We start from the raw sequence: 13052 nt of genomic DNA on the forward strand, positions 1-13052 counted from the left end.
CCCAAGAGAGCAGGGCCTGTTTGAGATAGTTGTCCTAAATAGCTTTGCCAAGCCCTACCCGTTTAGGGAGCCTCCTGATGCCAGAGAAACCGTCACAGGCCCTTCCCTAATTGTCAAACTGAGTATAGTTGAGGGACTAAAATAAATAGCTGAGTAAATACCATAACAGCTGGTAGAATGACCAGAAGGGATTTAGATTTCATGCTGGCAGGAAAAGAAAGGCTAGCAGAGGGATGAGGGGGAGAGAGGACTTGGTTAGCCCACTCCCTTCTCCATTCCTTCTGTGACTGTGGTACTCCCCAAGGGTAACTGGGTCCCCAAGGGAGGAGACTAGGCCTCCCGGTGCTCCCTAAAACTGGGGTCAGATGTTTCTTTAAGCCCTGCAGGTGCAGCTTTGGTCCATTCTGGTGGAAACCATGTGTTTGTTCAGGATCTCCTAAACCCTGACTCACTTCCTTCACACTCTGCAGCATCAGACACTTAATTGATTTTCCAGGGACTATCTGATTAATAACCCATCAAACTCCTGTCTGCTGAAGGGGAAGCCAGAGCAGAAAGCTGCCATACCTCGGCTCTAGCTCATCTTATCTCAGGCCTGGTTTGGGAGCCTGGGGCCCGTTTTAGGATCATACTCAATTTGGGGAACAGCCGTGCCCACCCTCAAGGATGGGAGGCCATCCTGGTGACCTCCAATCCAGCCCTAGTGTGGTTCCCAGAGAGTTGGATGGACAGTCATCCTTGTCATTTGTTGATTTAGTCACAGACATGTATAAGACATATAGGCCATATAAGAAGCTTACAGTCCAGTGAAGGAGGCAGACCTATAAATGCATGAATGAAGACGGGACAGTCTGGGTAATGCTCTAATTGGAGGAGTACTTGGAGCAGAAAGGAGGGTGTGACTCCCTCTGCTTAGGAGCATCAGGTACAATCATTACAAACACTTCTGGGTGCCCTAATGAGCTTCCAACCGGGGAAGCTCATTAGAGACTGAGTGCCTGGGATTTTCACTTGAGGTTGGTCACATAGGACCTTCTGCCTGGCAAGTACCCAAATTACAGATTCCCAGAAGGAAAGCAGGTATTCAGCCTAAAAAATATTGTTTGTACAAATAGTTTAGGCATGGTGAGTCAGCCATTCTTTCCAGTTAATGGCAGAAATCCTCCTGAAACCTAAGTTTCCAGACACTAGCCAAGAGCCAACCTTATAAGCTATAAGCAGGCCTTTCAAAGGGTAGGAGTCAGGACTGCTGTCTTAACTCCTTTGTGCATAGGTAGAAAGTCTTATTACCATCCCCACTTTAGAGATGGAGAATCTAAAGCATGGCAAAGTTAAGTAACTTGCCTAAAGAACCGCAGCCAATAAGTGGCAAGGCCAGGATCTAGACCCAGGCTGGCTGGCTCTAGAGCCCATGCATCTAACCAGTATCCAATGCCACCTTCCTGATGATTAAAGGTAGCTTCTTAGCCATGCATTCGTAAGAATTTACAGGAGAGAGAGGAATTCTGAGATGAGGCACAGTTGTGCAAAGGCACCAAGCCAAGAGAGAGCTTAGTATTTTGGAGATATGGCTAAGAGTTGGGTGAAGTGGGAACACAGAGGGCCTCATGGAGATGAAAGTAAATGGAGTTCAATAATGGAGGGCCTTGAGTTACATGAAAAAGGTTGTACTTTTCCTGTGGACATGGGGCCTAAGAGTGGTAGAAGTGGGAGTGAGTGGTTACCAATATTTTTTAAATAGGGGAGTGACATCATGGGATTGGCATTTTAAAAGGACTACTGTGGCCTGGAAGACCTGGTTAATTTTTCTGTTTCTTTGTTCATTCATTTCTTCAAATGCCAGTTTCATAACTAACCCTCTGTGTGGTCTTGGCCAAGTCTCTGACACCCTGCACACCTTGGGGGTCTCAGGTACAGAATGTGGGCTGCAGTGCCTACCTGTCCTGCTCTACTAGGTGGCTGTCCCAAGGCTTCGTAGGTAGAAACACAGCCCAGGACAACAGGCTCACCGTGAGAAGATGGGCGGTTGAACAGGGCAGTAGGGAAGAACTGGCCACTGCAGCTTCTCAGCCACTTCCTTCCCAAAAGCTACTTGTTCTGCCTTTGGAGGCGAGCTCAGCCTGCCCTGGTTAAAAGTGGTGGAACTAGAATCCTGCTTCAGGCCATTCAGGGACTATCCCAAGACCTTCCCTCAGGCTTAAAAGTGAGCCAGTCCCCTCAGTACTAAGAAAAGCTTTAAGAGCAGCACAGCACTTGGTTGCAAGTCCCTCTCCAAGTACTTAGTCTCTCCTGAGAGGCATCTCGGGGCCTTGAGGTTGGAGAGATCTCTACATTTTCGTTGCCGTATAATCTTGGGCAGTCACTTAACTTCTCTGGGACTCAGTTTCCATATCTGTAAAATGAGATAACAACACCCATCAATGTGAGGATCAAATTAATCCCGTGTCTATATCTGACTTCCAGCAGCAGTGAGCTGGAGACCATGCAGGACTGTGACGCAGGGAGGGCTCAACAGCTTAGGAGAGCCGTGAGGAAATGCTCCTAACTTTTGTTTTCCAGAAGAACTAGAAATCCAGAGTGTTGGGGGCAGGAGATACACTGGAAATTTAGGGGGGAACCCTGAACTGGGAGTCGGGACACATAGGTTTTAGTTTCAGCTGACTTGCTATGAGCATGGGAGCAGGATGCATGCCTTCTAGGCCTTGATTTCATTATCAAATAAGGCCTAATGATTTGACCCAGAACTAAGTTTTAAAAGTACAGAATAAAGTCATTTCGAGGCAGTAGTAGCATTCTGAACAGGCAGCATTTTCAGCTTGTGTCCCCCCAAATTCCCGAGTGATCTAAATGATTGATACCCAAGGTAGCATGAATGTAGAAGGTCTTTCAGGAAGTCTTATATTCCATCACTCTAGAGACCCATTGTTCTGTGACACTGCCTCTTCTCTTGTCCTAGTAGATCTGTACTTTTAAAATAATTGTTCTCTTTTTAAAATAATTTTTTTTTTTTAATTATAAAAGTAAAAGTAAAAAATCACTTGATCCAGACACTGGAAAATTCCCACAGTTAACATTTTGATCTTTATCCTTTATGTCTTTTTATTTCTGAATATATTTGTTCATTTATGATGGATTTTAAGGTATAGATTTAACTCGCTGAGAGCATAGCCCTAGCCTCATGATGCAGCCCAGACTCTAGGTGTTCTGGAGAAATGCCATGCAACCAGACTCAGGCCCCAGGAAAGCAGCAGGAGCTCATCCCTCAGCCCTCTGGGCAGGGGCAGTTAGGGCCTGCTCAGGCTTGGCCATATGGACCGTAGAAAGACTGAAATTCCCTCCTGAAATGCAGAGGATGGAGGAAATAATAATACACCACCACCTGTGCTACCCTTAATTAAATACCAACTTCATGCCTGCAATATGGCAAGCACACTTCCCTTTATATATCCTATTACTCGCTGTTTTCAGCAAATATTTACTGAGTGCTTACTAGCAGGTACCAGGCACTCTTCTAGACTCTGGGCATATGGGCAGAGAATAAGACAGGTAAGATTCCTATCATCGTGGAACTTAAACTGCATTAGGAAAAGATCATAATAAGTGGATACATATGTATAGTGGGGCGGGGGGAAGGGGAGTGTCTGGTTGTGTGGGGAAAATTAAAGCAGTACAAAGAGGAGATGGGGAAAAGTAGAGAGGGGGCTATCATGGTTAAGATGAGAATGGAGGGAATGATCCATGCAGATATTTGGGGGAAGACGATTCAGGAAAAGAACAGAAAAGGCTCGGCTTGTTGGAGAAATAGCAAGGAGGCTGATGTATATGTAGCACACAAAATGAGGCTGGAGAAGGAGTAGGGTATCAAATCTCGCGAGATCTCATGGGCCTTGGTAAGGACGATGGTTTTATTCCTGTGAGGGCATTAGAGGGAGGATCAAGAGCAGAGAAATGGCATGATCCAAATTATGCTTTAGCACCTATAAGGAGAGTAATTATTTCAGTTTATGAATGCTTGGAGAGATGTGAGATCAACTCACTTGCCGTGAGGGCCAATGAAGGATAAAGCTGAGAACTGTGTGACCCTAGGTCCTGTGTGCATCTCACTGCACCTCCCTAGAGGCAGAAATGAGGCCACTCTGAAGGACTTACACACCTGTCAGTTCCTCCCAGATACTATGGGAGGGGCCCCAGGGCCCCTGAACACCACCAGAATAGCCTGCTCCCCAGGCTGCTGGGCCCAGCCAAGTTCAAGATTCTCTGGAAGGGAAGGTCCCCACCACCATGGCAGTACTCAGTGGCCCCAGCTTCAAAACAGTGTTGTCTTGTACTCTCACTGTCCCTGGGAATATTAATGCAATAGTGCTTCGAGAAAGTACTTACAGCCTTTCCTCATTTTGGCCTTTGAGGCCAGCCAGGAGGCAAAGCGACAGGATGAGCATTGACTCAGGATTATGAACAGAGAGGCCTAAGCTCAAGGATCAGACAAACCGAGGTTCCATTCCATCTCTGCCACGTGCTTACTCTGTGATAGGACCTTAGAAAAGTTACTTCTCTGAACTTTGCTTTGCGAGCCTACAGAACAAAGACAATAGTACTGAATTTATAGAGTTGTGAAGACAATGATTTATGTTAGATCATAGCTACAGAGCTCTAGAACAGTGAATAGTGTATGGTAGATATAGGGTAGATAGCAGCTATTATATTTAGCATTAGTAGTTCTATAATATTTGTTTAGCCCTTGAAAATTCTTCCGACATTACTCAGATGACCCTACAGCTACTTTGTAAGCTTATTTTTCTTATCCCCATCTTACAGTTGAAGGAAGTATATAATTAGAAGAGGTTAAAGGTTTTAAGAAAGTCACACAGCAAGAAGGTTGCAGAAAAAGAACCTGAATTTGGGTTTCCTGGTTCTCAAGACCTGGTCAAAGTCAGAAGGAAGGTCCCTAGCAAGGCTGGACCCAAAAGTTAGCATTCTGTATCCAGTCCTTCCCTTATATGCACACACTAACAGGCTGAAACCACTACCAGCTCGTTCGAAGTGATTCACTACTGGATTTTCAAGTGAGGTGGCGGCAGTCCTGAAAATATCAGTAAACAGGATCCAGGGCACTCAAGTGTGAATGATGCCACTTAGCAGGTGTGGTTGAGACCAAAAAGGGCTAGTGTGTCTATCTTCATTCTGGGCTAGAAATAGGTAAAGCCACAAAATGCTGCACTGCCCTCAGCGCACTTGGGGGGATAAGAGACCCCCTCTCTGTCTTCAGTGGGGTGCCATCCTCGCCAGTCAGTAATTATCTAGGTCCCCAAACTGCTGAAGGACCATGACACTCCAAATATCATTAGCATCAACTTGAGAACTTGCAAAAATGCAGATTCTCAGGCCCCACACCCACCTCTGACTCTGAATCTCTGGGGGTGGGCCTCAGCAAAGCACAGCTCTCCAGATGATTCTGGTGCTGTCTCAAGTTTGAGAACCACTGCTTTAAAAGAAAATGTCCCAAAATGCCTGTCTTTCTTTTTTCTTTGGCAAAATGAGTGTCTCTAGCTATTAGTTTAAGCAGAATTAGCCAATATCAAGTAGAGGAGAAAGCACAGGTAACCAAATAAACCTGAGCTCAAAGTCCTGCTTTGAACCTTGCTAGCTTGTAAGCTTGGCAAGTCCTGTTACCTCTTCACCTCTCAGTTTCCTCATCTAGAATGGAGATAATACTATCTTCCTTGTATAGCCTATTTTGAGGAGATGAGATAAAAGGAAGTAACATACGTAGCTCAGTGCCTGAGACATAATTAGTCTTCATCAGTAAAAGCTGTGATTTGATGCACACAATTGCCAGACATTCAGGTTTGTATAGAGAATGCTTCCTCTGGATGCTCTGTGCCAGGCAGACCCCTTGCACATGTGGCTTGCACACAGACCCATCGCCTGGAAACTGTCCTGCTGGCCTCATGCACAGCTGCACCAGACAGCCACTTTGTGTGTTTCTCTACTACCCCCTTCATCGATGCATGACTCATTGCTTCATTCATGTCTCCATGTGTGCGTAGAAACCTAGGCAAGCAGCCATTCCTAGGGACATTGCAGGACAACCTCATTGAGATGGACATTCTCAGCGCCTCCCGCCATGATGGGGCTTACAGTGACGGGTAGGTGACATCCCCATGCTCCTCCTCTCCGTGTGTGCTCTTCCCAAGGCTCCTACACTTGCATGAAGACCCTGAGACCTTTCCCTGGGATCTTCCAGGAGAAGGTGATGATGCCATGTTGCATGCCCATCCCCAAGTCCACGTTCAGATTGCAAGAGTTTATCCTTGGAATACCCTGTCCCCCAGCATATTAACAGCAATCTTGTTAATATGCAGCTCCTGGCATTTCATTGGCTGCCTCTGCCATTCTGAAAGCCATCTCACTTAGCACTTTTTATGCAGCGCAGGCCCCGTATTGTATGTATTCTGTCCTTGAATATGTGTTGTGTGGCCTGAGACATCTTGTACCTCAGCAGAGTGCGAACTTATCCTCAAGATTTATCCTTTACCCTAAGACTTGGGGAGATGCAGTGCAACCAGTACACTCCATTTCCCAGGCTGTGTACAAATCTGCCCATGGCCATGGTTAAAGTCAAGCTGTAGAGGATTTCCTGATACCTAGTTTGGCCACAACCATGAGCTTTGACCATGCCACGCTGCCCTTGAGACTGTAGCTAGGCTGCAGGATGCAGTTGCCTGCCTGTCCTCCCACAAAGCTTTTACCAGGGGCTTGGAAGGCAGTAATATGGCTTCTGAGCAGAGTGCTTCAAAGGCATTTGTTGCCATTGGCTGTGTAATAGGCACTAAGGGACTCAACCACTGCAGAACAAAGTGGCGGTTTTTTGGTTCCCACACTCTGAAAACCCTCTTTAAAAAGAATGGTATTCCAGTCCTCCATCAAAGTGTACTGATAAAGTAGGTATTAGAGGGAGAAGAAAAATTTTAGTTTCCGTTATCTTCAGGGGACAGAACAAAATTTTCAACACTTTCCAAGGTACTGCAATAATTTTAGAACACAGCTAGTTTATTCCCCCAAGAAACAGCCTCCCGGTCTCATCCCTTCCCAGGAAAAGAATCTCCACACTCAGACTTCTATCGAGTAGGTAACACTTTCTGCCTCAGCTTGGGTGGTTTTCCCCTTGGGCAGGGCTGTCCCATCTGTGTTCCGTGGAAACATGTCTTCGTATGCTCTGTTTTGTGGTCTGGTACGTGATTCTTTTTCCTGACCCTCTGTCTTCTCTGTGGTGATTCTCTCTCTCTCTCTCCAGGCTCCTCTGCATGCTTCTTCTACTGCTGCCTCTGTCCTCCTGGTCGATCTGGGTTCCTGGTAAGCAGGCAGACCCTGACACCCTCTGGCTTTTCTCCATCCACAGGCACTTCCTCTTCAAGCCCGGAGGCACCTCGCCCCTCTTCTGCACCACATCACCCGGGTACCCTCTGACGTCCAGCACAGTGTACTCACCTCCACCCCGGCCCCTGCCCCGCAGCACCTTCGCCCGACCAGCCTTCAACCTCAAGAAGCCCTCCAAGTACTGTAACTGGAAGTGCGCGGCCCTGAGCGCCATCGTCATCTCAGCCACACTAGTCATCCTGTTGGCGTACTTTGTGGGTAAGCGTGAGCACCTCCCTCACCTTAGATTCCCTGACTCCCCATTGGCCCAGAGGGCAGTGACAAAGATACCTATGGGCACTGAAGCCACCTTGCCGGCATGGCAGTCAAGGTGAGCCAAGCAGCCCTGGAGCTCTGAACTGGCCTGTACCACCAAACTGTTAGGGTTCATTCCTTGGGGCCTCCTTCTCCTCCTCTCTGCACATATGTCAGGAAGAGAGCTTAGCATCTACTCTTTCAGGTGTTGGATGCCCAGCCTTAGGCATAAGCACTTACTAAGACTGGTGTTTGAGGTGGTGATCTGTGACATGAGTGTCATAAATTGGAGTCACTACAAAGAAAATGATAGGTTGGAGAGGCTGGATAGGAGTCAGGTCTCTCCTGCTGATGTAGTTACAGTGAGAAGCAGGAAGGAGGTGGGGTTCCCTGGGGTTGGAGGGAAACTGCCAAAGTTTGGATTGTGCTGACCTCAAGCCAAGAAAGTGTGCTTAGAGGAGAGAGTCTGACAAGGCAGTCTGAGGGTACTGCGGGAGCCAAGATCCAGAGTTAAATCATGGTCAGGGACCCAAGGAAGAGAAATCCCAGGATACAAGATTAACCATAAGCAATTAGAGCTAGCTGAGGATACGCAGAGACCGGAGCAGCACTGACTGACATTCCTACCTGACTCCACAGCACCTCTGCGATGTCAGATACTGCTCCTGGCCCATAGCCTTACTACCACAGGATGCCTCACACTGCATGCTCTTTTGATGTGTTTCTATCACAGTTTGTTTTCCTGCTTCGGACCCTTCTTTTTGGTCTGCTTTCAGGGAAGATATTAATCTGAAGAGATGCGCGAGCATTGTGTAGAGTCTGCTGCCTCTATGTAAATCAGCCTGTTAATAAAGGCATTCAACAGGCTTGGCTTAACCTTCTGTCCTTTCCAACCTTTAAATGCTATAATTTCAAGATTTAAGGTAGGTCAGGCCAGCTTGAGAAGGACTTGAACCCATGCTAAGTAATTCTAAGATAATTCTGTAAGCAAAGGGGATTTGTTTAGTAGAAGCCCAATAAGTAGAAATGAACTAACTGGCCAGAGGTAGACAGAGTGCCAAACAAAGGGATGTCCGGAGAGGTAGGAATGATTGTAATAGATCATGGGCCCCTGCTTGTTCAGTATATAGAGAAGAGATTTAAGTATAGATGAGGGTTTGGGTGATATAAGCTATAAAGCTGCTTCGCTCTCAAGATTCTTGAATTTATTCTTGAATCAAAACAAGTAATCAGGGAGATGATAGTCCTGCAAACAAGACAGTCTTCTTAAGTATCTTGAGCTATAATAAGCCTCCTTTGGCATACCATGCCAGATCTCTTTCCCCCTTGTGAAGACTGACTTAGAGAATTTCATGGCTTCAAGGCCAGGTTGGCATACATGCTTCATCTCTTCTTCTCTGTGATGGATTAGTTGCTGCTGCCTAGAAAGTCGAGTTGAGAAAGATCCTGAGGCTATGTTCAGACTCAGTGGAAAAGAGTCTGTGTGATTGATTAGTAATGTTTGTCATGGTCACAGGAATGGAGAATATTGATGACATCCCAGGTATTTGCCATCCCTCTTATGGGTCATTGGGTAAAAGGAACAGCCAAACTGGGTGAGGTCAGCACCTAACCAAGTTTTGTGAGATGTACATGATTGATGGACGCAGATCGGGTTGCAGGTGAGGGTTGTGGGATTCCAAGCACTATCACTCAACATGAAAGTTTCTTCTTGGCCATCACCAAAACTGTGTCCCTGCCAACCACGAGCACAGCTCTTGCTTTTGACCAACATTTTCCATTTCTTCAATGAATAAACTTCTGAACAAGCAGTGTCACTGTTCATCAAGAGGCAAGTAGTTTGCTGTGTATAGACGTTGTTTTGCATTGAAGTCTTAAGGTTTATATTCTGTAGCCTAGTTCAGGGAGCAAGAATAAATCTTCATATGATTAAATACACTCTCTTCTATTTCCTTCCTATGGGCTTCTTCCTCTCTCATTTAATAAAAATATACAGTTAGTTGTCAGCCGTCTACAAGTAGGGGTTACTGTGGGAGCTTGTGAGCTCCCTCTCATAGGAAGGGTACAAACAGAGCTTGATGTACTAAGAATGTACTAAGAATAAGTCCAAGCACTGAATGGGGCTTTTTACTGGATGACCATTACTTTTCCATGCAACATTGATAGTCTTTGAATGCATGATTTTGTGAATTTTATTTTTCATTCAGTAAACCATATAGGGTACCTGCTTTGAGCTAGGCACAGTCTAATTGCTAATGCTAAAGATGCTATCCTTACACTTGAGGTGTCATAGCTTAGAAAAGGAGACAGCTATGTTGGCAGTGATTGAGGCAGCTCAGGACTTGTGGGAACTTATTCCCCGCCAGGAGGACTAGGGAAGGCTTTCTGGGAAAGGTGAGGTTTTAGCTGAATCTTCAAGTCAGAGTTAATGAGAAGTAGACACGCAGAGAAGGTATTTTAACGCAAATGAAGTTTCAGACTTGAAAGAGGACAATGTGATAAAGACACGTTCTATATTTGAACCATTCAAAGGGTGTTGGAGCTAATGCAGGAGAGTTTGGTCAGATTATGAGGATCACCTTGGAGGCCAAGTTAAGGACTTTATTGGATGGGCAGTGGGGAGCCATTGGAGGGTTTTAAGCAGTGGCAGGGCACAGTTTGATTTTATTTTGGAAAGATAAGGGTAGAGGAAGGAAGGATAGGCCCTACTGTAATAACTGAGTCAGAAGAAGCTAAGGGCTTCAACTAAAACTGGCAATGTAGGTAGGTGGAAAGGTGGGGTTGATATGAGGCCTATCTAGGAGAGTTTTTGTCTCAAGTTTTGAGTGGTCAGTTCATTGAAAACATAGCCTTGCCAAGAATAAGTACATCCTTCTGATAAAACTCTATGTGTGTAGAAACTAAAAGACTGGACTCTAGATTCTATGTCCAAAGACCAGGTACGAAAGACAAGTCAGGGTGTTCCTGTTGTTACCTGGAGACTCAGAGCTCACACCTGCCTCTGACAGCCTGGATTCTATTCCCAGATCTGCTACCTGGCCACTTCTTACCCTTGGGCAACTCACTTCTCTTTCGGAGCCCGGATTTCCTCATCTAGAAAATAGACCTGACCCATTACCTCAGAAAGATATGAGGCTGGAATAAGCTAATGCAGATGAATGCATTACAGGTGTGAGATCCATCCCTAGCTTTCCTCAAGGGCTGGGGGTGGCCACCTTAGTGCTTGATCTCCTCTAGCTGCTGGGGGTTAGGGATGAGCGCCTTATTTCTCGGCCATAGTCAGAGGCTGTGATGACTAACTTGTAAGGAACTATCAATTATTAAAAATCAAATTAATTGTCTCAGCCGAGCATAAATATCACTAACAAAGACTCTTTTTTTCCAGCAGGCCAACCAATCTAATCAACAGGCAAAAGCACAGATATTTAATTAGATTTTTGATGAAAAATTGTGTTTAATTTCAAGTATAATCAATTATTAATTACTGTAATGAGTGAATCTGACTGGGTTTACTAATTAACTCATTTAAAAATTATGAATAACCTTTTCATTTGTAATTATTTTCTACATCCTATCAAGTTCTAGATAAGAATTGCATCACCTCACCAGCAGAGCGGGAGGCAAAAACAGAGGGTGGAAAAGAATTGTTCTTTCTCTGGTGTCTGCTCAGAGCTGCCATATCTGGATGGAAACTTGACAGATCCATTTGGCATTCAGTTTCTTCATTGGAAAGTTTCTTGGGAAACAAGCAACCAGTGATCTTTTATTTGCAAAGGCATTTGCAGTTGTCTTCCGAGGGATATAGAGAAATTCGAGTCAGCACTTAGCACCCACAAAGGCTGCAAGGTCTAGGGCCTCATCCCTGGACCACCTTCTCATGTCCTTATCCCCAGTTTACAGATGAGGACACTGAGACCCGTGAGCTTAAGTAACTCACCCACTGCCACATGGTAAATGGCAAGACTGTGATCCAACCAACCCTAGTCACTTGGACTCTTAAGCCAATGCTTTCAAATTTTTTTCTCTTTTGAGCTCGCAGTCTTAAGGTTTATGCTATAACTTTCCCGTCTTAATTTAGTATTTTGAATTTTTACTACGTGCCTAGCATTGGTCCAAACCCATTACATGTATCATTTCTCTGAACACTCACAAGAATTCTGTGAGATAAATATTATTTTCTGGATTTTCTAGGAAAAGAAACTAAAGCTGAGAAATTAACAATTTGCCAGGGTCACAATACCAGTGAATGACATAGGATTTCAGCCTCTATGCTATAAATGCTGGGCTTGAACCAAATGATGTAGAATCAAAAGACCCCACTTCAGGCCTGGCTCTATCACTTGCTGACAGTACATTTGAACAAGTTACTTAATTAACTTCTCTGAACCTGAGTTTCCACTTTCCTTACGGTTCTTATAGCGGGTGTGGCTTGAATGATCAGCCCCATTTTACAGGAGAGGAAACAGAGTAGCCTCATCTTTGAGGGCCTGCATTCTGAAATTAGGCTCTGCTGCTGGCAAGCTTTATGACCTTAGGCAAGTCTACTTAACCTCTCTCAGCCTCAGTTTACACATCTATAAAATGAGGATAATAAAAGTGGCTACTTCACAGGGTCGTCAAGAAATTCCAGGAAGATAATTTATAGTAAGTACCTAGCACACTGCCTGGCACAGAATTAGCATTCAATAAAAGTTAGCTACTGTTATTATTACTATAATTATTAGTATTATTATTAGAGTATTAGTAAGTCTTGTGTGAAAACATGAACCAGCTTGTCTCCTTGCAGCACCTATGGGCTTCCCAGCCTGTGTTAGTCACAAGGGCAGCTGGCAGAACAACCAGGGGGACCTGTCAGAAAACATTTGTCGGAATGTCTTGCTGTTCCAGGAAAGCAGCCACAAGAAGAATCATTACCCAAAAAGCACCTCACATCAATTCTTTAACTAGGACAAAAGTTGATTTTTGCTTCACTGACAGTTGCCTCTATTCAGATAAGACTGACAGCTTCCTTTGCATTCAGAATCTCTATGTGAAAGGCAGACTCTGAGTGCAGCAGAAGAGCTGTGGAGTAATATCTTGAGAACTCTTTAGGCACCTGTCTTGCCAGATAGGCCTTCGGAATGGGAGACGAAAAGGCTTGTTAATAATACAAAAACCAAGAATGGCTTCACATTTAAACGGAGAGTACCCTAGGATGCTATTTCTTCCATCATAGGTCTAGGTCCACCCTGCAGCACAGAGTTGTCATTTACTGTGATTTCTCTAAGGCAGCACAGTGTTCTGATCAGAAGAGAAGACAGGATTCAGCGTCTGACGGATTCAGTGGAAATTTCACCTCTGCCACTCTCCAGTTTTGTAACCCTTTTGAGCCTTGGATGCCT

General features: G+C 45.1%; 1 protein-coding gene across 1 annotated transcript in view; it reads left to right on the forward strand.

The window, feature by feature from the left end:
- The window catches only part of TENM4 (teneurin transmembrane protein 4), a 375350-nt gene that overhangs the window by 154036 nt on the left and 208262 nt on the right, over positions 1–13052 (forward strand). Inside the window, exon 4 of the mRNA XM_023535518.1 lies at positions 7400–7635. Within this exon, the coding sequence (XP_023391286.1) occupies positions 7400–7635 (236 nt within the window). The remainder of the gene's footprint in view (positions 1–7399; positions 7636–13052) is intronic.

Source organism: Pteropus vampyrus, unplaced genomic scaffold (genome assembly GCF_000151845.1).
Source record: "Pteropus vampyrus isolate Shadow unplaced genomic scaffold, Pvam_2.0 Scaffold141, whole genome shotgun sequence".
NCBI classification, from domain to species: domain Eukaryota; kingdom Metazoa; phylum Chordata; class Mammalia; order Chiroptera; family Pteropodidae; genus Pteropus; species Pteropus vampyrus.